This window comes from Acanthopagrus latus, chromosome 12 (assembly GCF_904848185.1).
Source record: "Acanthopagrus latus isolate v.2019 chromosome 12, fAcaLat1.1, whole genome shotgun sequence".
Classification (NCBI taxonomy): domain Eukaryota; kingdom Metazoa; phylum Chordata; class Actinopteri; order Spariformes; family Sparidae; genus Acanthopagrus; species Acanthopagrus latus.
This window is the reverse complement of record NC_051050.1, coordinates 383,049-410,228: the sequence shown is the minus strand read 5'-3', so window position 1 is coordinate 410,228 and position 27,180 is coordinate 383,049. Positions and strand designations below refer to the sequence as shown.

At 40.9% G+C, this 27,180-nt stretch overlaps 1 protein-coding gene and 1 long non-coding RNA gene across 4 annotated transcripts in view; one reads left to right on the top strand and one right to left on the bottom strand.

Moving 5' to 3' along the window:
• nrg1 (neuregulin 1) overlaps nucleotides 1-27,180 on the bottom strand; it is a 55,329-nt gene that overhangs the window by 18,423 nt on the left and 9,726 nt on the right. For 2 of the 3 annotated variants that reach the window (XM_037118094.1, XM_037118097.1), the window contains exons 3-7: nucleotides 18,805-18,943; nucleotides 12,185-12,243; nucleotides 2,517-2,619; nucleotides 1,335-1,488; nucleotides 1,116-1,237 (exon numbers count right to left, since the gene is read on the bottom strand). In XM_037118094.1, coding sequence (XP_036973989.1) covers nucleotides 1,116-1,237; nucleotides 1,335-1,488; nucleotides 2,517-2,619; nucleotides 12,185-12,243; nucleotides 18,805-18,943 — 577 coding nt within the window. The remainder of the gene's footprint in view (nucleotides 1-1,115; nucleotides 1,238-1,334; nucleotides 1,489-2,516; nucleotides 2,620-12,184; nucleotides 12,244-18,804; nucleotides 18,944-27,180) is intronic. The other variant, XM_037118096.1, reaches the window with a different exon arrangement.
• LOC119030484 lies at nucleotides 7,324-8,626 on the top strand. The gene is made up of 2 exons (XR_005078289.1): nucleotides 7,324-7,716; nucleotides 8,022-8,626. It is a non-coding gene; the product is annotated as an uncharacterized LOC119030484 (long non-coding RNA).

Genomic DNA, 27,180 nt, shown 5'->3' with positions numbered 1-27,180 from the left:
CACACCACCACAAAAGCTACTCAGCAATTATCCGAGGAATGTGACAAAGAGCTAAAGCTGTCAACATGGCCCTACAAATTCACCAGATCCTGATCTGATGAAGCATTCATGGGACATTTTGTCAAGTCCAACACAGTACGACCCCATGTGTGGAAGGAGTGTACATAATCTTCAGCTATGTTCAGATGGGTGGTGAGAACAGAACAGAACAATGCTTTGTAGCATGATAATCAATGTTATCCACAATGTTATCATTATCAGTGGTATTAATGTTGGGTTTATACAGTATATTTGGCACATCATTTTCGGCTCTTGTGCGTATGGACATTGGGTATGGGGCAGTTTTTGGTAAAAATCTGAGTTTAAAAGAGCCCTATGACCTGAGCACTGACGTAAGTGAGTGTTAACTACTGCAAAGGTTTGGACCACTGACTTTGTTGCTTCTTTTTCCTCCTCTTCCTCTCCCTCTTCTTCTTTCTGACAGTGTGGGAACACTTCAGTGCATTGCTCACTCTTGCGTAGTAATATCATTGCTTCCTTTGTTGGTACAATAAACAATAAATAAAATGTTTTCTTTCCCCTTCAATTAACTGTAACTGAATAAAAACTAGTAAGTAGAGCATGGATTCTGCTCAGCTGCTCTGATGCACTTTCATGACTCTGTATTTGACATCACCATGATGTCGAATGTCGATATGAGTGGCCAGGACATCCAGACTGAGATGCATCTGTTGAAGCCTGATTTTTTAATTGTATTTACACCTACAAATGTGGTCTGGAATGTTGCAATGCCTTAATCAGTGCATTGTGAAATGATCTGATTAATCATTCGAAATAAATAATGCTTTACTAACTATGACAATTTTAGTTGGGTTTAGTTTTAACAGCTTGCACCCAGGAGGTGTCCAATTTGTTCAATGCACTGTGCATTTTTTATGTGTTCCACAACTTTTTCTGCTGGAAAAGCACCCTCTCTTTTTGTAGGACCTGCTGATTTACAAATGAAGCCCTGATGTCTGCTATCTGATCTATCCATGTTACGTCTGAGAATTGAACTGATTAAAACCAAATCAAATTTACCAAACTTATAAATTATATTGAAGTTTCTTTCTTACCTTTGGCTGGAGATTTGGGTGAATGTGGTGGGTTCATGCGCAGATAAGGCATATTTGCTTGTGGAGAAGGTCATTTCTGTCTCCCTTTCAGTTGCATGCTGCATAGTTGTCTCATTACATTGCTATATGGTAGTAGAAATCACATAAACAATTGGTGTGAGTGTACAAATTAAAACGGTTTTGATGAGTTTTGTTTGATACCAACAAGTAACAACATACATTTATAGGCTGAAAATCTTGAAGAGGCAAGTTTGAAATCTGATGTTGTCTAGCTGCGTTTGCCAGGTTTGGTCCAATACCAGTATTGGTATTGTTATTCCTCTTATTCCTCTTGCTCTGCCTCAGTCGGTCATGGAGCTTCTTCCTCTGCTTCCTGTTTGTACAAACACAAACTAGATTGTGAAGTAGCCAAGATCACAACTGGACAACATATCTGAGGAGAAGGTACCAAATGTACCATTAACCCCAATTTCATCAAAGGTTGTAATGATAGTAATGATAATTCATCTTTTTTACATACTGAGGTCTGCACAATATACACTCCTCAATAATGTTATAGTATCCAATAGCACCAAAATAATCCTCAGATTTCTGTATGCAGATGATGTCCAGCTTTTTGAAATCCGAGAATCTTTCTAATTTCGTCACTTTACATGATTGTCTGGAGGACTACATGCCTGGATGTCTCACAGTCTTTTGCAGCTTAATTACAAAAAAAAAAAATAATAATAATAATAAGTTCAAATCTTTGTCCAAACAAAACATTTGGAAAATAACATCAGGCCATCTGGCTAACTCAAAGTTGTTTTCCAACAGTTTTTGATTCCTACTTAAAATAAACAAATGCATTAAGTTGTTGTCTTCTCTGTTAGTCTCTGTTGGATAATAGCTAATTATACATTTCCAAACTAAACTTCCTCTTTCCAATGGTTACTCTAATCTTGACCATTGTAAAGACTTGTATTCATGTTTAGCCAAGAAGCTCCGGACAACTAGAATATTTCTAAATTCAGAAATGACTTATTAAGGCTTCATGTTATAGTAAGGCACAACAATCAAATTACTTGGGTGCTATATTCACTACACTGGCTACCTCAGGTTATCAGAACAAAGTCTCCTACTTGTTTCTTGCTTAAAGTTCAAGACTTGTGTTGACAGACCTCTTTGATCTAAATATTTATTCACATGCTTTGCTGTTGTTGTCTTCTTTTATTCTGTCATTTGTCAGTGTGACCTCTGCATCACAGTTTCAAATACTTCCCACTGATAGAATTCTTTAACCACAGAAAAATATGTAAATGAAAAGCTTTTGAAAAGTTGTGGGGCACTATTGGGCACTATAATAAAATCAGGGAGTGTATCTTTAGGTAAACGTGAACAAAAGAATTTGACATGAATTACTTTGTTTTGCAGTAGGCAACCACACACATGATTCCCACGACTAGGAGTGCAATGCAGATTCCTGTTATTGTTAAAATACGTTTCTGATACAGCTCCTCAGCTTCTGAAAAAGAGGACAATCCATTCTTAGAACTTAAGGTCTTCAACACACACAGACACATGCTAATATATAAATAACATTTTAACCATAAGCCCAAACAAAAAGACATTTTCATTTTCAGAAAACAGCCCAAATGCATCCTTGTATCATTGTTTATTTGTCACTCTATCTATCTATTGATCCATCTATCCATCTATCGTAATGCATCTCAATAGTGTCTTAATGTTATCACCAATCAGGGTTGTTTTTTCAGACTTGAAAGTTCATACATTATACAATGCAATCTATAAAGTGTCACTTTTATTATAACTTATATAAACTCCAACTGAAAGCCCAATATTGCAGTTACTTTGTTATGGAGAGAATTTTGTATCTTTATTATTCAATCAAATAAAATAGATTTAAAACCAAAAAAGGGATTTGAAGTGGCAATCATATATATTTTTTTTTAGATCGAAACAGAATAGGTTGCAATTGAAAAAAGAAATGAGAGAACATATTTCTTTAACTTTAATCAAAACTAATGTTTGTAAGTAAAAACATATGACCATTTTGCTTATAAATCAGTCCTCTTTGCTTTCAAGTTAAAAAACTTAATCCTCTTTGCCTTTGAGTTACAAAGTTTTGCTTGCAAGTTCTAAAGTTTTGTTTGCGAATTCAACTGCACTTGATGGGCGGGGCCTACGCTGGTGGATGAGAGAAGAGTTTCTATTGGTTGGTTTGACCTGGCTCCAGTTCTAGCTACGTCTTCCGCATTACACCCACTTCTCCCTTGTGCTGTGCTGCTTGGAGGCAAGCATGTTGCTCTTGAAACGTTTCCCATAAGTAATGAATTGCGCTATATATGGTTGGCTACAGCAACAACAACAACAACAACACAAGTAATGAATTATAATGCCCTGCTGCTGCAAGCACACTGATTAGCAGCAGCATGATTGTCTCTGCTAGTCACGGCTGACTAAAGGCTGCACGTTGGACGGTTCTTAGGCCTCCGCGTCGTCCATTAACTTCTGTTCATGGATACCTTGTCGGGCATTATCCCTTACATGTTGCATGTGCCAAAACGTCACTGTTCCTACACAACAGTAATATCAGCCGGGGGATGGATGGACAGAGAAGACCGCGGCAGCCCACAAACACCCGCTGTGAAGCAGCATAACAGACGCATAAATCTGGGTTTGGTAATGTGCATGAATTTGTTAAATTATTCGCCACGTGTGTTTGTTGACATTAGAACAGCTGTGGTGAGAATGGGAGCCGGGAGGAGCAGCGGCAGCCCGCTACACAGTGGAAACTGGCACCGCGTTCACCGGTAGTTTAGTAATCCACTGTCAGAGTTCTCCCCAGACGGTGAACAACGGCGCTGCACCGCTATACTTATTTTCAATGTTAGCTGCTTTATAGCGGGTGTTTGTGGGTTGCTGTGGTCTTCTCCGTCCGTCCTGCCCCCGGCTGAGATTACAGTTGTGTAGGAACAGTGAAGTTTTGGCACCACGAGTACCATGCAACATGTTAGGAATAATGCCCAACGAGGTATCCATAAACAGAAGTTAACAGGTGACACGGAGGCCTAAGAACCGTCCGACGCGCAGTCTGTTGTCAGCCATGACTTGCAGAGACAACCATGTTGCTGCTAATCAGTGTGCTTGCAGCAGCAGGGCATTATAATTCATTACTTGTGTTGTTGTTGTTGTTGTGAATGTATGGCAGGCTGTAGCCAACGATATATAGCGCAATTCATTACTTATGGGAAAGGGCAACAGGCTTGCCTCCAGGCAAGCACAGCATAAGGTAGAAGTGGGTGTAATGCGGAAGACGTAGCTGGTGCTGGAGCCAGGTCAAACCAACCAATAGAAACTCTTCTCTCATCCACCAGCATTGGCCCTGCCCATCAAGTGCAGTTGAATTCGCAAGCAAAACTTTGTAACTCACAAGCAAAGAGGACTGATTTGCAAGCAAAGGTTTGTCATATAAAATGGTCATATGTTTTTACTTGCAAATATTAGTTGTGATTAAAGTTGAAGAAATATGTTCTCTCATTTTTTTTTTCAATTTCAACCTATTCTGTTTCGATCTCAAAAAAGATGTACGATGTGTGCATTAGAGGTAAGATCGGGCCTAAAAAATCCAGCCCGACCCGACCCAGGCCCGCAGGCATTAAAGCCCGACCCAGCCCGAGCCTGACCAATTAACTTGATTTGCAGGCCCGAGCCCGAAGCAAACCCGAAATTTCAAGATTACGTTCACGAAATGTCCGCAAAGCCGTGCGCAAAGCGTGCTCTTGCTCTGCGCCTCCTGTTTAGTAGTAGTTATATAGCAATTACCTTACAGCGCCGCCTTCTCTGTTTTATCCAAATTATTTATTTACAACAAGTATTCCTTAGTTTAGTATCCACACATCGTTTTAGTATACATTTTTATAAACATATATTTATTTAAAAAAAAATCAGCGAGAGAGAAGCCCGAGCCCGACCCGACCCGACCCGAACGTAATGATTGACATTTTAGGCCCGACCCGACCCGAATTTCGGGCCGGGTCGGGCTCGGGCTCAGGCTCGGGCTAAAGTTCTTACCTCTAGTGTGCATACATCTTTGCTCATGAATTTTAGAACATGTTAGTATTTGGTATTCTATTTTGACATTAATGATAGCATACATTTAACTTAACATGGGGGAATATCTATGACAGTCTTGAAGGAGATCGTCTAAATGCTTTAACGTGTTTTCTAGCTCATTATCCTGCTGCAGTACAAAGCCGTCTCTTCAAAGGTGCAAACCAGAGGGTGGAGCATGTCTCTGAAGAATGAAGTTGTGTAACTCCTTAGTCAATTCTGTAAAGGTGTCTGACTCTAGAAGAGGCAAAACAGCCCCAGACTTGAATATTCCCACCAACAATTTACACTGTGGGTTTGAAACACTGTGGTATCATTCTCCTGTTTGTCTCCTCCCTAAATCTCGAACTTGAATGCACCAATACTTATATACTTGATGTATAAGGTGTAGACTTTCCTCCAGGCCAGGTTGGATTCAAAGCTATTCTAAAACTCATGAACATTTTTCTGAGATTTTAACTTTTTACTCTTATTGTTAAGATTATAACAATAGTATTATATTCAAAACAACGGATGAAAGGGATTTCAAGTCTATCTAACTCTTAGATATACTTGGCCTCACAATACACCAAATCCAGCTCTCCACTGTGATGCTTAATTATTTATAGTATAGACAACATTATGAAAACTATTTCTACAGAGATAGACCTTTTTCATACATCTTGCAAGTCTTCTCCCAAAGCCAGATTCTGGTTCCAAAACAGATCTTACTTTTTTTAAAAAAGGCCTTCGTCTCTGTAGGAATTGTTTCCATAATATTGCCAGACTTGAATAACAACTTCAGCTGGTCAGTGGAAAAAACAGGCACTTACCGGTCTTCTAGACATGTACTTGGACATTTCTTGAAATTAGGTTGTTTTTGTTTTTTGACAAAGAAAAAAAAAAAAAATCTCAGTCCAGACGAGTGTCTTAGCACCATTTCAGAAATAATCTCTGTTGATACTAACACACCTAAAAATGCATATCTCGGCCATTCACTTACAATGTGTCATGTCTCCTGTTTGTGGTGTTCTTGTGTCTGGTTTTTGGTTTCTTGTTTATTATTTACATCCTTGTATTATGTCTTGTGTGTCATGTGTTTGATTTTCCATGCCCTCATGTGTCCTTTAAGTTTCTCCTATGTTCTCCCCTCTGACTCCCTCTGTTATCTTGTTCCCTCCTGGTCTGTTCCTCAGTGCTCCTCCCCCTCATCATCACACCTGGCTTCCTTCCTCCTCTCTCCTCACCTGTGCCTCGTCATGTCATTAGTGTCTGTGTATTCAGTCTCTGTGTTTCCCCTCACTCTTTGTCTGGTCATTGTATTCTGTCTTATGTTCTCTGTCTGCTCCTTGCTCCTGATTCTTGCTCATGATCCTGTTTGGTAGGTTTTGGATTTATTTTGTATTTTGTTCTGTTTGATTTTGTACTTTGACATTGATTTGAACTTTGTATTTTTTTGCTTTGCTACTTTGACTTGTTCTTAGTTGCTACTTTGTTTTTCCATCCCCGTTCTTCCGCTTTTGATTTTTGTATTCAGCTTTAATTAAAGCTTGCCATTTGTTTATCCCCATCTTTGCCTCCCGTGTCTACTGCGTTTGGGTCCACCTTTTCCCTTTTTCCCCATCCTGACACAATGGGCATGTGTGTGCCATTGTTTAAAGTTCTTTTTGCAAGAAAAGTTGATTTTTGAGTCTCATTCCCAATTACTGACACATTGTAATTTGTAGGTCAGGCCAGCTACCATCCCAAAGCATCAGTTTTTTTGACATATTGGGAATGAATTTTTTTTTCTTTTTTTTTTTTTAAGAAATAGGCCCTTTAGCCTAAAAGTATATTCTTTTGGTTGCTTAGCAACAGACAATATTATGAATGATGCAGGGAAATGGGACTACTCTTCACAGAATCTGCATTTATACTACTTTGTCAGCAAAACATTGTATTTAGCTGTTTTTAGCATGTTGTTATCAATGTCATTGTCCGAACCGCTTATCCCTTTCCATGGGGTTGCGGGGTGTTGCTGCTGGAGACAATCCCAGCCTTGTCTCAGGGCGAGGGCAGGGTACTCCCTGGATAAGTCGCCAGCTCATCACAGGGCCCTCACTGATGAGCAATGTGGGGTTCAGTATCTCGCTCAAGGACACTTCGACATGCAGCTCAGCCCTGCCCGGAGCTGGGATTTGAACCAGTGACCTTCCGATCACTAGTCGACCTACAGCCCCCCCCCCTGTCTGTAATGTCTGTATTTCAAAGTACAAAAACAATATGACATCCATTCTTACAATGTACAAGCTGAAATACTTCAATATTGTTCAATACACTGAAAAACCTGTGACTGCATCATTGTTTTCAATAAATCTGTTTCTGTCCATCCAGATGTAAATACTGAAAACCGAGTTTCTACAAAATCTTCACCCTTTAGGGAATTTTCTGAGAGCTCAGTTATCAGTTAAATGCTGTTCAGACATTGCAGATGCTGAGGAAATCTACTGGTCTGGTTCCAAAACGTTTGGTATGTATGACTCAAATACATAACAAATGTAAAAGGCCAAGGCTTAAAAATATCACAGATCTTCTTTATCTGAAGTGGGTCACCTTACTCAGAAGGAATGTACATATGTCTGCCTTTAAAACATTTATAGCCTACACTTTTGAAAACAGTATAATGTTAAAGATGAGCTCACATGTTTGTCTGGTTGTTTTTACAAATATTTGGACATTAGAAGTGTCACACGCGGTGAGGGATGTCCTGTCTTGGGCTTTTTGTCTTGTGAATTTTATGTTTTATTTTGAAAGGTAACTCTCCTCTCGTTTCAGGTCACTTGCCCTTCCTCTTGTGTCACCAGTCTGGTATCTCCCCTAATCCCTGATTGTTTCCACCTGTGCTCTCTCCCCTCGTATGTATATAGTCTATAGTCTGTTCTCCCCTGTCCTCGTTGCCAGAGTATTTCGTTCGTCCTGTTGATTACTTCAGCCATTATTCACCGCCTTGCCTTGATCAAAGTTAAGTATTGCCAAGTTTTGTTTCCTGTTATTTGTATTCCTCTGTAGAAGAGCGATTTTGATTTAATTTTTTGGTCAGTCCTTTTGTTTTTCCAGTCAGTTAATTTCATAGCGTTTTGCTTTTCTTCCTTTGGAGCGTTTTTCTTTCTACGTTTTTCAGCATAGCAAGTGTAGATAATTTTATAGCCTGTGTGTCTTTTCCTCTGAGTGATTTTTGTTTACTAGTTTTCAAAGAGCATGTTGACTTAAGATTAGAGAAGTGATTATAATTTTCCTCCTACTGGAGTGTTTTCTGTTCCTGTGCTGTGTTTGTTGTTGTATGTTTGTCTTCTGACAGTAGATTTCCATAGCCTATTGATTTATCACTCTGTCTGCAGTAGATGCTGTTCAGGAAATAAAACCTGTCTTTACCGCTGCCATCCTGCATCTGAGTCCTCTTTTTCTGCCAAAGTCTGACAAGAAGCTGTAATGTGAATTAAGTTTCAGTCTTTATTTTGATTCTCTTAGGGCCTCTTGGAAGTCATGTTTGCGAACTGTTCCAACTTGCTTTTAGTCAGATGGTATTAAACAACGTTGTTCTTTGATACTGACGCTCACAATCTGTGCATAATAAAGTCCACCTAAAATACTCCTAAGGTCTGTGTCCCCGTGACGTGTCTTTTAATCAGAGTGCTAGCAGGGTGCTTGCGAGCGCTAAATTGACGTACTTGAGCAGTGACAAAAAAAAGGCTCCATGTTGAGCGATATTAACTAACAGTATGGTAACAGATGGTTGACTACACAGCTTATAACAAGCTTACAGTGCTTAGGGTGATAAAAGCACAAAAACTGCTCCCACAAATTGTTGTTGCCATCTCTGTTATGATTGTATCTGTCTGATAAAGCTCAGTAGATAGACATGACCAGAGCAAGCTTCTTCTCCATTTTCTTGATTACAAGGATGACAGATCTAATATCACAGCTAATATATGATTAAGTGCCTGATACAGGGGGACAGTGATGACTGCAGCACCTATCTATAGAGTAGCTGAATTCAACTGTATCATGAAGGCCAGTTCATTAGTTGCATCCCTATTTTTTTTATTTTTAATCAAGTAGTTTTGCTTTGTTTGGGCAGTTTGCTTATTACTGTCCTCCCTTTAATGAACGGATGTTTAACACACCAACGTAAATCATCTGTAAACACAGAGGTATGACTTATTTTTCCCCACAGCTGCATGCAACTTACCAAAGTGCAATTTATATAATAAACTGTTAATTTAAATAATATAAAAGGAGTGGTCAAGCAGTGAGCAGAGAGAATTTGGTGAATGTTTTGATCTAGTCAGCCTTAATGGCGAACCTGAAAGAACCCAGCAGGTCCATAAGATTGCCCTTCCCTTAGGGTTGGAGAGATGGAGGGATGTGAGCAAACAACATACACTTTGGCTTTCATAGTGTAAATAAATCAGGAGCATTGGACTGTTTGCCTGAATTATAAAGCCACTTGTGGCATTTGATAATGTTTATGTATTTGTGTTATTATTGATTGCAAAACATGTATGGTCTAAAATGTGATATCTGTGCTGTGCTGACGGTTATTCAAATCTACAATAATAATAATAACAATAATAATAATTATGAAAATAATAATAACACTTTTATGTAATAGAATCTTTCCAATAAAATGCTTTGCTTTACAGGGGTAAAACATCACAACAGCATTCCAGAAAGTGTTAAACATGAACAATATGGACAGCAATATGAATAGTTCCATCAACAACACAAAACATAGAATAAGCAGAAAGATAAGTAATAAGTAATAAAACAACAATAAAACAATGGTATGGGAAGGTAAGTTAGAGAAGCACAGGACGGCAAGACTGCACATTAAGAGACTCAAATGACGAGATGGAATCTCCTCTAGAAGATTATTCTGGAGTCTGGGGGCCTTAATGGCTATATCTGTCTTGTTGGTTTTTCAGTCCCAAACAAGGAACCACCAGGAGAGAAACATTTCAGCACCTTTGGGTGTGATAGTATATGGAGAGTTAAAAGGTCAGAAATAAAGCTAAGGCCCAAATTATTTGGTGCCTTAAAACATTTTATAAAATCAACTCTAAAATGAAACGATAGCTACTATAAAGATGAAGGAATAGATTGTGCTCTTGTTTTCGGGTACCTGTTAAAATCCTGGCAGCTGCATTCAGGATAAATTGTGGAGAGGAGAGAGACTTTTTAATGTAGATGGAGAAAATATTAGTTACAGTAATCAAGCCCTGAAAGATTTAAAAAAAAAAAAAAAAAAAGGGGGGGGGGGGGGGGGGGGGGGGTTGACTGTTTCAAGGTTTTTGGTGGACAGAAATGGATTATTTTTAGCAAATATCCTAAGATTTAAAGGATGACTGTACCTGACACCAAATAAAAGAAAGGTTCCTACACTGTGGAGTAATAACACTGAAGTATGGGCTTGTTTGTAATTTCATTTTTGGAGGAGTGAATGCCAAACAGACATTTCTCAGCATTTTATCTGATGTGCTGAAGGAAATGTTGAGTCATTCATTTATCAATGTCCCCCAGACCGTTGATAAGTGAAACATTCATAAAAGTTATTGGGATCACAGGTGAGGTAAACCTGGGTATCATCTGCATAAAGAGTGGAAGCTGATGTTGTGTGATCTTGTGAGATGTCCTAAAGGCAGCAGTGTAAATTGTGAACAAAACAGGACCCAGCACAAAAATGTAAGCTAGACATGGAAGGCCTAAAATCAGAAATGCCCACAAAAAGTCCTGACTGTATGGTATGACCTAAACCAAGGTGGTACAAATAGAGTTTTTGATATTTATTTGGGGTAAATTAATGGTTATATAAACAGAGAAATAAAAACATCTTTAGAACAATCGCTAAATTAGTCATTTGGATAATTCACTAATTGGAAGAAAAAAAACATAAAATAACAATCCTTGCAACGGTATATCAGCAACTTTTGGGTGTTAATGTTTCTATGACCCTTCACAGTCACTGGCAAGTGTGAAGTAGTTGGGAAGAGCAGTTCTCAGGAAAGTTGAGGAGGGATTATTGAGTACATTTGTCATGAATAAAAATTATTAAGCAAACCCATTAATTGTTCATCCACAAAGATAATTGCCTATTCTGCCAAATAATATCAAACTGCGCCTGGTGGTCAGTAGGCCTACTAATCATGCAATTTTCGAACGTTAGCGTTATCAATACATTGTGTGTGTGGTGTGTGTATGTGTGTGTCAAAGTTGCACACAGGCTTCTTTTGTTGAGACATTTCAGACTTAAGAGTTAATTCAGGACAACTTGTCCAAAATGGGACAGAAATATTGTCTACTAATGGGAAAATGCTGATTTGTGGATCAGGGGTTAAGGCTTAGGGAAAAGTTGATGGTTTGTTTCCTGTGACTTAGAGTTGAGCTACGTTGTTGACAAACAGACCCCATGTCCTGCTTGAAGCAGTTCACATTCCTTAGAATTGCATGACTTGGCATGTCTACACCTGTATTTCTTAACTGCGACTGTTTTCATATTTCTTGCTGATAAAAGGCATAGGTGGGAGACTATATCAGAAACTGCGGGCACTGCAGTTCATCGAATGAATAATATTGGCTGGGCCGTGTCATTGATATGACATGTTTTGCTCTTGATCAATTCATCACATGCGTATCTATTCTGTTCTTGGAATACAGGTGTTAGCATAGACACAGTCAAGACGTTAACTAATCTTCTAGCTTAAAAATGTAAATGTGCGAATTTGTGAATTTCTGGTCATTTGAGATGACATGTTGAAATCGAATGTCTACAATATCACATGATGCTTGAACATAGAAAAATAATAATGGGTTTAACATGTGACACGTGACTGACACAAATGCAGATTTATGGAGAAGAATAACGTAACAGGTACATAGGACAAGACATATTAGTCAAGCATGCTACAGTCCAAGAAAGATAGAAGAAGAACTAGACATACTGTAAAAGCTGGCCATTACATAGTTTTGGCAGCGATCACCAGTAAATTCATTTGGACACCTGGGTAAGAAACAAAGGACACAGACAAGAAGAGAGAAGGAGTTAGTTTATGCAAGAGCAGTGCAAAAACCCTCAGCAGTCATCACTGGTGTTGACAGAAAGGGCTAGCTAGTCAATATGTCTCCCTATTGTGAGTCTGAGTTCTATTAATTCTCTCAGACCTTAAAAAGTAAAAAAGTACATTGAATAATGGTATTCAATTTAGGTCGATTATATGAGAAACAGTGTTTTGTTTTGTTTTTTTGAATTTGAATTCTGTCTTTGCAGCAGACTGAAAATTGCATGTACATTCACGGCCGCTCAGAACAAGCTTAGCCTTTGCCTGTAAAATAATCATATAAAATGGCTGTCATGATATTATCCAAATAGCAACTGATGTACATAGCTGATGTGGCAGCAGCCCAACCATGGATCCCCGGGGTTTTATGTATGGAAGACAATTAATCAGCACTGGACAAAAGTAATGAGAGTGTTATCCTGTGTTGTGGCATCTGGGGAAATGTGGGTGAGGTTGGATGGTAAGAGCCAGTGGCGGTTCGTCATACAGGCGATATAGGCAGCTGCCCAGGGCTGTATTTGTCGAGGGGCGACGTGAGCGGCGGTAAAAAAAGAAGGACCAGACAGTCTCCCACAATAACCGGCTCTGTAGCAGTGACCTCTGGGCTTATCTCATCTTGGTTGATTGCCTCCGGTGCCTCATACCTTCTGCCTTACATTTGTTTGCATTCATTTGATCTGGTTTTTGTATTGCTCAACGAGTCCATTATGTCATGTTATTGTGTAGGGAGTGGGCAGCTGGGTGCCCTCTGATTTAAAGGTCCGTCTGCTTGCTGCTAAGAAAGTCTCACATACAGTGGTGGTGGAAGAAGGGGAAGGGGTGGGGGGCGGATAGGTTCACCTCTGGACATCAGCTCTCGCGACTGGTGCGGGGGAGCAGTGAAGCAGAGGATTCATCTAATAGTCCAAAACTAATGCAATCAGTAGGCTAAAGTCAATCACATCACAAACTGCTTCCAAATAAGACACATTTCAGTCATAACAATATTGTGAATACTAGTTTGATAAAAAGCGGTGAGGATCGCCCAGGGCATCATGCAAGCTAGAACCGCCACAGGAGACAGCAGTGGGTGACTCTTACTTCCACACAAGAAACAGTCAGTGCGTTTACATGCACAGCTTAGTCAGATTACAGCCATAGTTCGACTATGCCACTCAATCAGAGAACTGCAATTATCCGAGTATCCATGCCGAAAATCGGATTATTGGGCCAGAGCATGTCATATCCCGGTATGCTAGGTGGCGCTGTACCCATTTCAACTAGTGGTAACAGAAACACCTCCGGCTGATCTCTTTATGTCACCAGCTGCCTCAGCATTCAAGAAAATTGGCGTACGAAGAGCGAGGAGAAGCTACATCTTTGTACACTTCGTATATGGTGTACATGATAATTACACAAACTAGATGCACAATGGCGCTCTTTCTTGCGGTGATTTCGGAGGAAAGACGCCGCTACTGCTGCCGCCGCCGTCCATCTACTTCCGGCTCACGGCCCCAGGGAAAAATCTTGCGCCTGCACAGAATGCAAAAATCCGATCCGATCCGCTGGAACGTATACATGCAGGAGTAATGCGACTATCAATCAAATAATCTGAGTGCTTTAATTCGGCTATGAGAAATCGGATCTGGTCCGAATTTAGTCAGACTAAGGTGTATACATGCATCTTAAAGATCCGATCATAGTCGGACTAACACAGTAATTCGGTTTTCTTAAGTGTCATGTAAACGCACTGACTACTTCAACCTGAGAGGTCATTGCTCTAAACAACATGGATGAGGTGCAATGAGATGTAAAGTACATGCAAATTTCAGTTCACTGTTTTGCAGAAAACTGTGAGGTTAAGCCTTTAAACCCATTTTAGAAACAACTGTATAGACTGGAAACATGGATTTCTCTGCCAGTTCTTGGAGAAAATATGACAAGGGTGAAACACCAGCAATGACGTGTGGGGGTTGAATACAGTTGTGTTCACATACGTTTTGGATCTGAGACTTTCTTAAGCACAGCTTGTTCACATCGGTGCCCAGTGAATCCCGCCAAACACCTGGTTGATGGGTAGAAAGGAAAAGAGATAAACAGCACTGACTGTATGAGTACACATGGACCACCACAAAGACATCCAGTGTGAAGGCACAATGTGGCATGGTCCAAGATACAATCCTACTGCTATTTCAAAACTCCCTGACTTCTTTGTACCCTGAAGTGAAGTGTGAAAATTCCTATTGACTGAAAATATCCAAATACAACGTGTTAAAAATCAGTGTGTTATCAATGTGTGATGTTGACTATGACTAAGAAGTTTTAAGGTAGGGGACACAGCTATACCCTGTTACACCACATGGTGCTGGTCAATGTTCTACTCCTATATTGGAGAGGAGTTTCATGTGTGTATTTGTATGTCTTGCTATTTCTCCAAACCACATTCCGCAAATTCCCTCCAAACTTGCCCGAAAGATGGTTCAGGCGGGTGAACTTTACATATGGGGTTTGTTAGCAATTAAGTTATTGGCTTTATTCTACTGGACAGACACATGGAGAGAGGGTTACAGGCTGGAATACTATGTATACTCTACAGTATAACTTTCAAATTACTGTCACCTACCATGACTTTTCCACTGTTACCAACCATTTCAAAGCCATTTGAAAGCCAGTTTGAAACCAGAATTAGCCATATTGACAACAGGATGGAGCTGGGAAGAATGTCCAGTCTTACTGAGAACCCAAGGACATGCATCTGCAGTGACTTGTCGATAAAAAGGTAGCCACACCATAAAGAATACACTTCTTACTTCTTTATTTTACTCTTAAGGAGAGGATACTTTGAATTCTATGCTAATTGGCCTGCCCACTGGACACAATTTTCCCTGCAGAAAACAGAGGAATAACACCGCAAAGAAAGCGAAAGAATTTAGAGGCACTGTTTTCCCTGGCCAATATCCCCCGCTAACACTGGAAAAAAAGTGGAAACTCTACAGTAACAACAGCAATACTGCAGAGAAATACTGGGAGGTTGGATTTGGAATTTTAAACACATATTACAGGCTACAAGCAACACAGTACAATATAGGAAGGCCAGCTGATGAAAAATCACCAACTGTGTGAGTAGATCTGACTTTAATTACATTTGCATATTCAATTAATCAATTAATCAGTTTGCAATTGAATTAATATGTTGCTTAGATGTATTCTATGACAGTTTTAGCCTGGGCTGTTGAACACAGCAATTAAGGAAAACATATAAAATCATTGTACAAAGCAGTATTTTCATAAATTATAACAGGGGCAAGACTTCAGTGTTTCAACCAGTCTCTGTTGTAAGATACTGATACAAATGAAATGCATTTGACATGACATGATCTGGAGCAGGTTAGGTGTGCAGCGTAAGTTACCATGGCGATATACCCCAATAAGACATGACCAGCTGTCGTAACCTTGTAAACACAGTTAACCTTAAAGTTACCTCCTTAAAAAAGGGAGTGTAGTCTTCTGATATTCTTCATTTATGCATCTATAGTATATAAGATATTTTTGAACGTGTGCTACTCCCATCTAAAAATATTACAGTATATCAGCACACTAAATAGCCAGCATGAGACAAACACTTATATAGAGAAATATAGACATGTGCTTACATTTGAAAATTCCTGTGATGTTATGGCTGCAAAAATTTGTGGGAGAAAAAAAACCAGAATGTTTTCATTCCCCTTAAGCATGTGATTCCAGCATCTACATCTGTTGCTTATGGTGAATTGTTTCAAAACATTCTGACCTCAGAAAGTTTTGTTAGAACTGTCCACTAAGATGGACTTTGGCTATGGCGCAACCGAGATGTGAGTGACATCACATTTGAAAGCGCTGTTCATGATTTAAGTTTGTTAGATTATAGATCGAACTTTCTGTAGTGGAAACAATTGCACTTAATAGAGGGTCAGAGCTCCTCAAGAATAAGAAAAAGGAACCTTTGGGATGAGTCATGTAGGTATTATTTCATTATGATATTTAGGACAGTGTATGTAGATATCATTCCAGAGAGAGAGGACACCTTCTGTGTCTTTAGCTGAGATCTTTGGAAACTGCCGCCCTGTGCTTGCTGGTGTCAGAGATTGATTTTCCCTCAGGTTCCAGTCACTGTCATTTTCTACTTGGACCCCACCTGACATTTTATATATCCTGATCAAGATAAGTAACAGGAAGTTATGTGTGCAGCCATCAAGATCTGCTTTGTCATTAAATTTAATAAGCATTCATTTGCATCCACCGGTTTTGCATTTACCTCCATCTCAGTCTCATCTAAGTTCAGTCTTTTTAATGTTGTTGCGTTATTTGAATATTCTTACAAGTTCTACATGTTTCCTTTGGTTCTCATGATATTTGTCTCATATACTGACAACAGAAAGAGTGTCCAATCTGCAAGCTTGTAAGTTTCAAATATTCTTTATAAATCAAATCATCCCCCTCGAAGTACCAGTTTTCTCTCCACACAAAGGAACTAATAGTGCTTTTCACACTGCATTTAGCCTGGGCTAACAAAGCTTTCACGCTGTCACATTACAAAGTAGGCTAACCCCAACTTCAGTCCAAGGCTTACTGGCCTAACTCCAGAGCAAGGTTTGCCCATACTTTGAGGGGTCATTACAAGAAAGTCAGCACTTGTGTGCTTAACCCAGGGCAAGTAGACCTGCAGTGTGAATTGATCAGCGCTTTTGTGTGTAAACGCACATGTTTTGCATCGTTTTGACCGATCATCCACATGGATCCACACTTTTTTGAAACCTGGTCTCAGTGTGGAAAATTCAAAATTGTGCTGTATCGATGACGCCATCGCCCCACTCCTTGGCAACAATGTTTGCTGTATGAATAATCATCAATTTCGTCATTTTTCTTGTTTTGATTTTTTCATCTATGGAACCTACAGTAGTTTTCATCTAGCTGTCATCCTGATGACCATCTGTAGATCATCTGTGGATATGTGTACTGTCTTGGCTTCAAAGTTTTTTATCTGTCTGATGCCTATTAGCCTGTTTTTCATTGGGCTCATGGAAATTTGTCCCAAGTTACATCTTATAATGGCTTGATTGATATCACCTATATTGCACGTAGGCGATGACATCACTTACATTGCACATCAACTATATGCAATATCGGGGATATCATTCTGTTCTGTGTGTCTGGACAAAATATTAATATTAGTTCCTTAGCTCAATTTAGTATATATTATATCACAATATCAAACTCTCTAAGCTAATTTCTTTGCATTGAATTCAGTTGCATTGAAACAATATAGCAAGTCTATGATAATCTCACTTGAAAACGGTTTGGGTGCAAAAGGGACTGCAAAATAGCCAGAATTATTTAAAAAGTGCAATCATAATTTATTTGATGGTTAAGTAGTTTGATGTTGATAGTGAAACTTGGGAATCTAAGATTTAGTTGCCAGAAAGTGAAAATTAGTGGAGATGACCGACTTTTTGCCAACTTTCTTCAGGGTCACTTGGATGTTTGGACATATTTCAAACACATCTAGTGAAAAATAGGGGATTGGTGAGGTTTAGAATACACATATGAAATTTAACTGATTTAGCAAAAAAAGAGACGTAAATTAAGTCACCTTATGGAAAAGATCTGGAATTTAGGTGAGTTGGCATGGAATGGCTCAGGATCTAACAATAGTTCATGCATCTGCCTCAGGGCTGATGCTTTTTTTTTTGTTTTTGAATCAATTTTGTTCACATTCATTTGTTGATTAATTAATTCTGTCACAATAACTCATCCATAGTTGTATATGTCTATGTGCTCAGTGGTCTTTATTCAATCCTATCCCCTAGTAGTTCGATAAATATTTTGATTTAAATTGTTTTTATCTGTGCTTTCCTTAATAACAGCGTTGAGAGTCAGATTTGTATTTCCTAATTAAATAATCAATGGAAGTGGTGCCCCTTCATTAAAGAGTGCTTTATATTAAAATTAACATTAATATGTAGTAACAGCTGTGTGTGTTTCCCTCATTCTAATGTTTATATTTTTGTGCATCACTGATGGTTGAACAAACAGAAGTTTTGACTGATGACACATCAGTCTGTTTTTAGGTTTTATGCAAGGGAAAACTGTCTGCACATTTTGGGTATACAGTTAATTTCATTTGACTTCAAGGGTGTTTATGCACAGCAATGGTCATGGAACGACTTCCTATCTGCAACTCTGAGTGTTTTGCTCCTACTTTTGCTGCAGTTCAAATATAATTTAATTAAGTGTCAAGAAATATAACATGACATAGTTATCCTTTCACACGACTTATCTTGTTATTTACATAATCGTAATGTGGTGCATTCTTTTCCCTTAACTACATTTTCAAAATAGCGCCCCAAAAACTCAACACCAAAATAACATGCTATTGGCATTACTTGACACTGGAGGATGCCATAAAGCACAGCACTTACTGCATTATAACACAGTCAGTCAGATGTACCGAAAGTCAGTATTACAACCTACTATCCATGTCATACCTGCAAAGAAACTTTGTGCTGCCTGGCATGATTTCGAGGGTGAAGCACTCCCCTCCATTAACACAGTAGTTCCTCTGGCTGTCACTGCAGCGTGTCACATGACTGGAAGTCTTGGCTGTAGTGGTGGTGCTGGTGGCGGCTGTAGAAGAAACCAAATATAATTAGCAGAGCAAGAAAATGATGAAGGCACATAGTGAAATTAAAGCACACCAAAAAAACATTCTGGCTGCATAAGCAATGGAAGCAGTGTATTTAGCTATATTTTGGTGAAAGACGTACTTTGAACATGTGGGTGCATATGCTGCAGAAGTGGATAGAGAACTTTCTATGCATGTTAAAAGGCAAACTCAGACAAATCCCAGGGAATAGGACAAGGGGGAAATGATCCCCATTATCCCCCAAATAATGTTTCCCTGAGGAACTGCTCTTGAGCTGGTCCCCTCCAAATTTGTAAATTTGCCTCTGAAACCAGGTCACTGTTATGGCAGTCAAATCTAACCTAACCCTAATCCCAACTACAGCTGCTTTTTTCCACATCTTACAGTATCAGGTTCCTACTGGAGAGGGCTATTTGATGGGAAGTTCAGGTGGGTCTGCCTATTTTTAGGCATCTGGAATACATTTTGCTTCTGATCCCAACCGCAGCACTACATTGCTTAGCTACACCCAAACTCCTGCTGTTCACATTTTTGTGAGTTGAATGGCAAAGATCTAAAGAGTACACCTGATGGGCACTAAAAACGGGAATTAAAGAAGGCTGAGGAAGTAAATAAACAAGAAAAAAGGTTTTGTTAAGTAATGTGGCGCTTACCAGGTGATAAACAATTTAGCAAGAAAAAATGTTTTCAATTAAATGTATATTAAAAGATGTATTTTTCTTTAAAAAATCTGGCACAGTCCACAGACCCAATACTTACTAAATTATTGGAATCTTTTGGGAGTTTCTGGTTACAAAGTAGTAACACAAATACTGTTTCTTCGGAAGAATGAAAGAGACTGCCATCCAGTGGCAAATGTATTTCAAAATTCACCTGGTGGCTTTATCTATCCGGGAATAAAAATTACTCCTGACATAAAGGACCTAGTTCCAGAGAACTATAATTTTATTTTAACATCTGTATCAGAATCCCGTAAAAGACGGTCAGATCTGCCCATATCTTTAATTAGACGTGTCAGCATTGTTAAAATGAATATCTTATCCAACCTCAAGAACACTATTAAGGTGTGGTACAAAATGAAAGCACACTTAAATATAATGTCAGATGTATCAGGTTTTACACCAATATGGAGTAACCACAGATTTTCACCAGGTAGAGATGACCCTGTCTTTAAACTGTGGGCAGAGAGAGGGATCAGTAAAGTTATGGATATGTACAACAACAACAATATTCTTTATAGCTTTGCGGATTTGCAAAGAACTTACAATATCCCAATACCTACAAGTTTCTAACAGCATCCAAGCAATCCCCTCATAAACCCCCTCTGTCTAGTCTTGAGAAGGCCATACTAGATCACCTTCAAAGTCGGGGACAGGTATCCTTCCTGTATGAAGTGATTGTAGATGCATCTAATCCTCGGACAGTAAATGATTGACTTGGTCTAGCGATTTAGATGCAGAAATCTCTCAAGCTGACTGGAAGAAAGTTTGTCAGGATGCACAAAGTCAGACTATTAACACAAAATTGAAATTGTTACAATTTAAATGGATTATGCATACATATGTAACTCCTACCCTGTTACATTGCTTTGATAACAATAATTCTGATTTCTGTAATAAATGCAGCAAAAAAGAAGGCACATTATTACACTGCCTGTGGAGTTGCCCCAAAATTAAAAAGTTCTGGGAAAAAATCATTGAAACTGATATTATATCTGTCCAACTGAGTTAGGAGTGTCAGGTGCTAATAAAAAGATGTATAGCAACTTCATGGAAGAGCACTGAGCCTCCCTCAGTTGAACACTGGTACAGAAGCCTATCTAATGTTCTGACCATAGAGAAACTGACTTATGCCACCAAGGCGAAAATTCAGAGCTTTTTTAAGACAATTCATTGATTTTTTTTGAAAGTCATTCACTAGCAAGGACCACACCGTCAACGAGATACGTTTAAGGATTTATTAGTGACGAAGGAAAACGAAGTGTCAAAGATCTTGGTTCTTTTGAGTTCTTGGAGTGCGTTGTAGGGATTCTTGAAGAGAATCCGCCGCCACTCCCGGGCAGCGACGGCCCCCCAAAAACCTCCAATTACTTGAGAAGAGATTGAGCGGATCTGAGATCTTTGAGATCTGAACGGATGAAGCGGTGGTACGTTTGGGAGGACCAGCGGCCCATGAGATGTATGAAGTGTTCTGGGATGCCATTACGAGAGGCTGAAGTGGCAGCTCCGATTTTGAAGGAATGCCCGGAGTAGTAAAAATACCGGACAATGAGAGCACGTGGCCAAAGTGATGGTGGAACCAGAATTGAGTAGCCGCTTGGCTGGATTCGGAGATGAAGAGAGAATCTGTCATGGTTATGCTCTGGGATTTACAGAATTGCGAGAAGTTTGCGAGGATTTCAAAGGGATTCAGAGGTGACTGGACCTTGAAGGAGAAGACGGGCGTAGGTGGACCAAATTTATGGTTTTGGTTCGCTTAAGTGGAACACCATGGTGTCGTCTGAAAAGTGAGACAAGTCAGAAATGCAGGCATGACGGCTTGGGTCGAAGTGAATGGTTGAGGAGGCGAATTCGGAGTATCCGGAACGGATTGTGTGTAAGCAAATGGACAGCAAGTTGGCGGTAAGAGGAAGACGATGAGGGTTTTGCTGGTCCTTTGAGGAGGGAAGTTATCTGGGGATGGCTGGGGCCAGGCCCCAAACTGCCAGTTATAACTTGGGGAAGAAGCTGATACCGCTAAGGCAAGCTGATGGTGTGTTTTTGCCATGATGGAATGGGCATAAGTACTGAAAGAAGTTGAGGTGATGAGATCGAACGACGGAAAGGTTATGTTGTATAGTCCTGAAAGTAATGGAAGCTTTTCCAGGCTGTCCAGTAGGAAGAGAGGGTCGAGGGTGATAGTCTGTTGATGATGGAGCCCTGGGAGTCACTTATCAAGGGGTATAGCGCAGGATTTACGAGTAGAATGTTGGTGTCCGACCGGCAGGTATCTGTGTGAAGAGCCAAATTTCTGAACTTCTGGCAATAATTAGTGAGCTCTGGGGGCAATTCTGCCATCTTCCATTGTAGAAACCCCCAAAACCAGCCTAAGGAGCAGCATCGATGTACGGATGGATGTAATGCGGGTGAGTTGGTTTGTCGTCGTAAAAGAATGTGATTCTGTTCTGGTTGGTGAGAAGGTTGAGTCACGGACAGATTTCGGCAAGGCTCGAGCTATTTAAGGAGATGGAGGCCGAGAGTGATGGGACGGAAGAAGCGATGGATGGTAGGTGAGGCATAAATGCTCGCCCTTGGGGGAAAATTTATAAGGCAAAGTTGAGGTGGCCCAGAAGGGACAGAGTTGGCGTTTGGTGTGGCATGGGGTGCAGAGGAAGATTTGCTTGAGCTTTCCAACTGGGAATGAACCTGAAACTTGTTTATGTTGAGAGTGATTCCGAGAAACTTAAGGGATATGGAAGGGTTCTTTGTTTTCTCTGCAACAATAGGACCCTGAGGTCGGAGAAGATTGAAGTCAGGGTAACCGGGCTGGTTGTTATACAGGACTTGGCCGAGTACTTCTGGTAGGTTGTTGGAGAGTTTAGGCTGTTTTTCGACTGAAGGTGAGCCTTACAGTGGAGTAATATGCACCACGCTACCAGATGCTGAAGAAACGCCAGAAGTCTGGGGGGAATAGGGAGGACTTGAAAGCACTGGTGATGACTGTTTTGAGAGCCGTGACTCTTTCTCGGCGAGTTTGATAAGGGCAATGCCATGGTTGATAGTAGCGTAGTGAACAGGGATGTCCTCACTCGGGATCAAGCTAATGATGCTGGGGATGGTGCTGCCGTGGGGTGCTGAAAGATTGTTGATGATGCACGTCTTTCCGGTGTATTTCCTGGTTGCGATACCGAGGGGGCTGATGCAGAAGTTGAAGAAATGGAGGACAGGCGAACAGTCCGATCATGGAACTTTCTTTAAATTCCTTAGTGAGTGGGCGGTCGACTGACTCTGGCTCGATTATGGTTGACTGAGATTTTTGATTTCAAAAGACATGGATGATTGTGGAAGTCCGGGGTGAGAGCCTTCTCCAAGTCCTTATGAGAAACTAGCTTCGGCGAGGTAGGTTGTGCGTGTGTGCGGGGCGAGCTTGGCCCCCGCCGCAGAGGGAGTAAATGTGGAGGAAGCGGCACTGGAACATGGTGCATCTGGTGCTGTTGAATTTATTGCAAATCGAACAGCGTCCTTGGTGCATGACCGGCCTGCCTTCTTGTCCATGCCGTGGGTTACAGGAAAGATGACAGACAGGGCGGATGACACTTGTTTTCTAGGTATGTGTGCTGGAGGAGCTGTCAACGACAAGCGAGAAAGAAGGCTCTCTTTTGGTTTTGGTGTGGCTGAGCGTGGGTAGCTGTGGATAAAGCAAAATTAGTGGTTGCTTGCTGATATCCCGGTGCTGATGACCCCAGCTGACATGAGCTGCTGGGACTGATGGTGCTGGGAGATGGAAGATCCCTGCGTTCCAACATAGGGCACTGCAACCCGGAGCTGGGCGCCCCGATTGAAGCGAGCTGCTATGGTTGCTGGAAATGTCAGCATAGAGCGCTTTCAACCCAGTGCCAGGAGCCTCAATTGAAGTGAGCTGCTGTGGTTGCTGGAAACAGGAAGCCGAGGGCGCTGGCATCCTGATGCCAGGAGCCCCGGCTGAAGCGAGGAGCTGTGATTTCTGGAAACAGGCAGTGGAGGGCGCTGGCATCCCAGTGCCAGGAGCCCCGATTGAAGGGAGCTGCTGTGGTTGCTGGAAACGGGAAGCCGAGGGCGCTGGCATCCCAGAGTGAGCTGCTGTGGTTGCTGTGCTGGAAACAGGCAGCAGAGGGCGCAGGCATCCTGGTGCCTGGAGTCCCGATTGAAGCGAGCTGCTGTGGTTGCTGGAAACAGGAAGCCGAGGCCGCTGGCATCCTGGTGCCAGGAACCCCGATTGAAGTGAGCTGCTGTGGTTGCTGTGCTGGAAACAGGAAGCTGAGGGCGCTGGCATCCCGGTGCCAGGAGCCCCGATTGAAGCGAGCTGCTGTGGTTGCTGTGCTGGAAACAGGAAGCTGAGGGCGCTGGCATCCCGGTGCCAGGAGCCCCGATTGAAGCGAGTTGCTGTGGTTGCTGTGCTGGAAACAGGAAGCTGAGGGCGCTGGCATCCCAGTGCCAGGAGCCCCGATTGAAGCGAGCTGCTGTGGTTGCTGTGCTGGAAACAGGAAGCTGAGGGCGCCGGCATCCCAGTGCCAGGAGCCCCCGCTTTTTGTTTTATTTTTCAAAAAGTTGCCTGTTGTGGCGGCTAGAACTGGATGGCAGTGGGCACCATGACGTTTGCCCTATATGCTGTGATGTGCGTGATGACGTCACCCGGAAGAGAGCTGGTGTTGACGGAACAAGCTAACATGCGTGTGGAGAAAGTTTGTCTTTATAGTCCATTCGATGAAACAGAATTCAAATGTCCTTTAAAGATTTCTGGGGAGTGGCTACTGTCCAATCAGTGATTTTAGAAGATGAAAGTCGGTTGGGGGAACTCACCGGAGCGTGGTGACATTGCGACTGGCGAGTTGTTCGGCCCGTGTTGGCGGAACGATGGTGGAGGCTTCGCTTCTCGGAGGTGAAGGAGACGGCGAACTGGCGAACTGCGGCGATGGCAACTTTCTGTTCCGGAATTTCCTCGTCCTCTCTTTGCTGCGGAAGGAGGTGAGCTGGGAGACACGGAGGAGTCGTCGGGCAAACTATGATAATCTTGGATGTTGAGGGTTACCACTAACCATGGATGAGGCGAAGTTGGTGCTCTTCGAACTCGCTAACGTCCTAGACGGCTGTTGGGCCGAATCGTGGTCTCGGGTATGGAGGTGACGGCAAAGTTGTCGGCTTCTGACGAATGGTGATCCTGATCTCATCTGAAAGATCGTCCAACGGGGATAGTGATACGAAATCCATGATGAGGTGAGTAGAGGCTGATATTGCTCGTACAAAAGATCGGGCGAGGCGATGTCGCGTGATCTCGTTTCTGGGTACGAGAGCGCAGAATACGAGAGCGAAGCAGAGGAGAGGGTCAGGTGGTTATTTATAGAAATGCGGAAGTCGGCACTGTTGAGGTGTGGTCCTGCTCCTGAAACTTCGCCAATTAAGCTTCAATTCAAGTTGAATACTTGTAGGATAGTGAAGTAAATAAGAAAATGTGATATTCAACACAACAGCTACTTAGAAAATGCAGGGTAAGAAGTTTATTTTTATTTTCAATTTTTCCTCTGTGTGTGTGTTTTTTTTTTTCAGTGTTTGATACTATTGGTTTTGTCTTTTCTTTTCGCTATGAATGTGGGCATGCAATCCCTCAGTAATGTATGTGTTAAGTTAATTGCAAAAATCCAAAAAATTTAATTTAAAAAAAAAAAAAAACATATGTAAAAAGATGTCAGCAAGTTTGGTTGCTGCTAGGTCACTGTAGACTACAGCAGGCTCTATTGCCACAATTAAAATTAATGCAGCCCTTAGCAAAAAGTAGATTATTCAAGTGTGCTACAAGTATACTTATTTTATACTAAAACTGAGGCAGTATACTTGAAGTGTACCTTTTATATACTATATTCATATACTTATATAAGTATAGTATAGTGAAATATACCTGGCTTATACTAAAAAGCATAAAGAATAGTCTAAGACTAAGTACATGACTACTTAGACTTACACTTATACTTTAATACTAAAGCTTATACTTGTAATTTAGTATACTGTAATGCCCCTTGTGGACTGTGGGGCAAAGACTCTTGGGTATTCTATTGTTGTTGATGTAATTATGGTTCGTGAATGTGGTTGTGAATAAGATGATGTGTAAGACGGTTGCGGGTTGATTCACATCCTTGTTCTGTGGTTAAATTGTGTCGAGTTAACAAAGATGATAAAAATGTTTGCACCGTGAGTGAAGGGGTGTTTTCTGGGAGTGACTTCCCGTTTGTAATGCTATTGTTGCGTGTGTTGTAACACATTGTGAATGTCTGGCTAGAGCTTGCCAATTTACAAATATTACTGCTTAGTATGTCTTGTATTATGTACAGAATAAGGTCAAGTTGAAGACTTGTGCTTACATTTCATTTAGCAGAGCAATAATGTTTTACACTGCACTTCTTCTTGCTAAAGGAGTGTTTGTCCCTCCTGTATGTACAAAAACAAGTCAAGAAATGATTAGATAAGGTTGGCAAATAATCTGTCTAAGGATAAATTCAACCCAGATTGATATATGACAGCAAAAAAAAAAAACAACCCTAGATTGCATTCTTTAAGCATGAATTTTCATGACTTTCCCTAAGTATTTGTTGGGACCCACAGATGAAGTCATTTATTGTGGATTTCAAAATGGACTCTGAACTGAACCCAGTTTCCCAGAATTCTCCATTCTTCACACCTAGGTGCAAAATTCAGCTTTGTGCTACTATTGGTCAGTGTGACAGGCCCTCCTCTGACAAGATAGCCAAAACTCTAGCGCCTTCCTTGTTCTTTCTTACTCGACACCCTCTACTCCTTTGACTTCTTATCCTCAAGGGCTCCTCTCCATCTCCACACATGGGGCTGCCTGCCCTCAAGATCTCTTCTTCTGGGCCTAACAGCTGCTGACAGCTGCAAGCTGCGTTTGCAGCAGGCCCAAAGACCTTCTCTTCACTGCAGCGACATGATGTCCTGCCCGTATTCCAGATCAGTTAACACCAACAGCTGCGACGCAAGGCTTGCCAACTAACTTCACAATCTGAGGAACACCAAGTTGCACCGAGCTGCTATCCTTGCATAGCATAGCATGGAAATATCAGTTACCCATTAATTTAGACTTTGGATTACTTTCTGTTCCCAAGAATTGTTAAATGATTAAGTAAATCACTTTTTTCAGCAGGAGCTTTACTTTGAGTGTTTTAGTGAGTATGTTTAGTTTGCAGTAAAAGAACCATGGGACATCATGTTGATAAAAGTATAAATTAAATGCATAAGGGATATAACTGCAAACAGTATCTGGTTCCATGAATACTAAACTGTCTATCCATGGTGAAGCAGGGCCCCCAAAACTTATCCTGCTTAGGGCCCCCAGATGTCCAGGGCCAGCATTGCTGAGGTCATGCATAGGCCTATTTGGAGGAGCAGCATTAAGAAGGAATAAAAACACCCAGAAGATACTGAACTCCCTGTCATACATACAAGACTCACATATTGCCCATATTTGATCCTCC